The sequence below is a fragment of the Borostomias antarcticus genome (assembly GCF_949987555.1).
Source record: "Borostomias antarcticus genome assembly, chromosome: 10".
Classification (NCBI taxonomy): Eukaryota; Metazoa; Chordata; class Actinopteri; order Stomiiformes; family Stomiidae; genus Borostomias; species Borostomias antarcticus.
The window spans coordinates 27,808,294-27,811,911 of NC_140243.1; the positions used below are offsets into that span (position 1 = coordinate 27,808,294).

General features: G+C 45.5%; 1 protein-coding gene across 1 annotated transcript; it reads right to left on the bottom strand.

The window, feature by feature from the left end:
- Positions 1-1,892: 1,892 nt before the first annotated feature.
- Positions 1,893-3,222, bottom strand: LOC311314364 (C-X-C chemokine receptor type 3-like; the record flags this gene model as incomplete). The annotated part of the gene is made up of 3 exons (XM_084444701.1): positions 1,893-2,624; positions 2,755-3,053; positions 3,132-3,222. 3 exons carry the CDS (start codon positions 3,220-3,222, stop codon positions 1,893-1,895), a joined length of 1,122 nt encoding a protein of 373 aa, XP_084300827.1.
- Positions 3,223-3,618: the final 396 nt, after the last annotated feature.

A 3,618-nucleotide genomic window follows, 5' to 3' on the forward strand; every position in this document is an offset into this window, starting at 1 on the left:
GTACTAGAGTCCGTTGTTTCAGAGGAGGGACAATGGATTATCTTGGACTTGAAGGTGGATAATCTTTAGATTGTTATTTGCAGTGTTTATGGACCAAATAGGACAGTTCCAGCAAAATATGTGCTCTAAGCTCTCTTTAAAACTGACCTTAAAGAAAAGTACAAAGACCCTATTTCTATCATTGGAGGAGACTTCAGTGACGCTTCAGAGGATCAATGGCCTCCTAGATCTATGATAGATATATAAATACATACTGTAGATAGATAGATAGATAGATATGAACTTTAATGATTCCCATAGGAGGAATTTTCACATTTCAGCTGTAGAAAATTACAGTAAAAGGTTGGAAATACAGAATATACAGTAGCAATAAGCAAAAATAGAACAAGGAATATATATATATATATATATATAATACTGAGTTTCATGAAAATATGTCTGTCTGTTTTTGCGTGATCCTGCTAACTAACAGAATCACCCACGGAATCACACATGGCAGCGAAAACATAACTCTTCAGTCTCCGTCCAGCGTGAATAAACATGAACGCATGCACAAACAAACCTACAGGGGTCAATCTAATAGTCCCCCCCCCCCCCCCCCACAATCAAAATGGAAGATGGTTACAGTGATGAAAATGTGTCTGTCCAAACTTTTGGAGTGATAATCATGTAAAACCCCTGGCTGTGATGATCTTACACCATGCATCTGTGCTGTCAGCTCCCTCAAGACAGTTGTCATGTCCTCTGCTGGCCCTGTTTCTGTTACTGGTCTCTTTCATTTCTAGGGTACTTCTATCTGATCACATGACTAGTAGGCTACACCACAGCGTGCCTATGACTGCAGCACAACCCGTGGTATATCCCCCTCCCAGTCTGTGACTGACTGGCGCCTGGCCTGTCGTCTGCTCTACCACATAGTGGGCTTCCTGGTGCCCTCGGTCATCCTGCTCTTCTGCTACTCCTGCACCCTGCTGCAGAGACCAGTCTGGTGCTCCTCATAGCCCTAGGCTGCCTTCACGCCTGCCTCAACCCTCTGCTCTATCTCTGGCTGTGTGGAAACCTCTGGTGGGAGGTGCTGGGGAGGCTGAGAGGACCGACTGGGACTCAAACCCATCCGAGCCCGTCTCTGTAGGATTGAGGAGTGGCTGAGGAGGAGCACTTGCCTTAGCGGGGGTTTCTGTAAAACTAATCAATAGATGATGCTGGAGAGAGATATTAAAATGTTATCTGCTAGAATGAGATTAGACAATTGGCACTGTTCTCACAGCCTAATTCATGGTCCAAAGAGTATGATGACGTTTCTAAACTGGTGCTGATTGTATCGTAGGATTATATACTACATGTATAAAGCATCAGTCAGTGTTTTATATCAGTCAACAAATGAAGGACAGACACTGAGTAAAATTATGAAAATATGACTTCATTTCATATTACAAAATGAAACACATCCATGGTTCTTTTAGGTAGGAATGAAAAATATCGTACAAATGTGTTTTTAAAACAAGTTAAATCATAAAATGACATTTATAAAAAGTATACTATTCAAATGGAAAAAAGTACAGTATACTGTATGACATATTTTGGCACAGGTAAGTCGGTAAGTAAGTCTTCATTTTCTTCACCATGCTTTTTTTTTCATTTCTACAGAATGAATGAAATATAGCCATTTGCCTAATCCATCATAACACATAAAACCATAAAAAGGGAAAAAAGATCTAAAGGGAAAAAGGGACAATTCAGCTTTTATTACATTGTCAAAATCTTTTATTATAAATTCAAAAACTGCAACCAAGCTTTACATCTATTTGTTTGCCTGTCTGTGAAATAATGTGTCTATATTGTCTGTCTCTCCTCATCTCTATCTCTCTTGCCTCCTTTTCTCCCTCCCTATCTCAGATGGCGATGCTGTTGGACGTGTCTCCAGACTCTGAACACACTGAGCTCATCCTGCTCCTTGTAGCTTGTGGCTGGACCCCAGTCAGCTTGCAGCCCAGCGACCTCAGTATGTCCAGCAGGTGGAGCCGGAACTTCACCCCCACAAAGGCATACAGCACCGGTTTGAGGCTGCTGTGAAGGTAGCCCAGGGAGGAGGTGGCTGTGAGGGCTTTCGCCAGGCTGGTCCTGCTCTGGCAGGAGTCAGCCAGGGTGTTGTTTACGTGGAGAGTGTCCATGATGAGGGTGATGTTGTAGGGCGTCCAGCAGAGGAAGAAGAGCAGCACCAGGGCCAGGATGATCCTGATGGCCCTGTGCTTCTGGTGGCCCAGGGAGCTCTGCCGCAGCCGCAACAGGATGCTGGAGTAGCAGAAGAGGAGGACGGCCGAGGGCACCAGGAAGCCCACTATGTGGTAGAGCAGGCGGGAGGCCAGGCGCCAGCTAGTCGCAGACTGGGAGAAGCCCAGGTAGTTTTGAATGCACTGCACTCTGTCCCGTCTGGTATCCTGCAGAGCCTCCAGGAAGATCCAGTCAGGGATGGAAAGAAAGAGAGAGAATAGCCAAACAGACAGGCAGCTGGCCTGAACCATCCAGGGTTTTTTGCTGGAGTACATCCGTGTAGCGTGGACGATGGACAGGTACCGGTCCAGACTGATGCAGCCCAGCAGGTAGATCCCACAGTAGAAGTTCAGCTTGAGAAGGTAAAGAAAAGAGGGAGACAGACAGAAAGAGAGGAGAGTTGGGGGAGATACTGTTAGAACAACTGTCAAAATAACATCTAGGAAACTGTGTGACTGTGGCCTTCTCTTCCCCAGGCTTTACCGTGAACATTGCTCCAGCGATCTTGCAGAGGGGCGTCCCGAAGCTCCACCCCTGTTCCTGAGCAGCCTGAGCAGCCCAGAAGGGCAGGGTGAAGAGCAGCAGGCTGTCTGCCACGGCCAGGTGCAGGATGAAGTTGTCCGCCACACTGAAGCCCCCTCTCCGCCTCTTCTGGACCAGAATCCCAAGGACCAGCCCGTTTCCCAGCAGGCCCAGAACCAGCCCCAGGGTGTACAGCACCGGGAGGAGCACCGCGTCGAAGTGCATACCTTCGTCTAAGCTACACAGCTCTTTAAAGCCATCTAAGAATCAGAATCAGAATCAGCATTTATTTTTAGGTTTTTACACATACAGTACTAGGAATTTGTCGCTGTAGTTACCAGTGTCATTGTCATTCCCATTTAAATAATAATCGTAGAAATAGTCTCCTAAGTCCTCAGCACGGAAGACGAATTTGCCAGATTCATTCATTGGGGATACCTGTATGTACAAGAAAGCACAAACACACACATAAGCATACGGCTCTTGACTATTACATTGTCTCCTAAAGTACTTAGTAAGTACGTAGTAAGTATATCTTAACTTTTTTTTATTTTTTATGTCTGGATTGTTAGTGGCCCATGTCGGGGATGATGCATTACATCTTAAATGGTGTTGAGAGACTTTAGACTTTAAGATGTAATATATCATCCCTGACATGGGCGGCAGCAGTGAGTAGGCTAAACAAAGCGGAGAGCGCCGATTCGCCGGTAGAAGAAGACAGTCGATGCGCTGTGGATATAAAACATTTAAGTGTACAAATTTGCCTTTTATTTGAAAGGTGGGGGACTACAAACTGTAGCGACTTAGGAGAAAAGGCTTTCATCT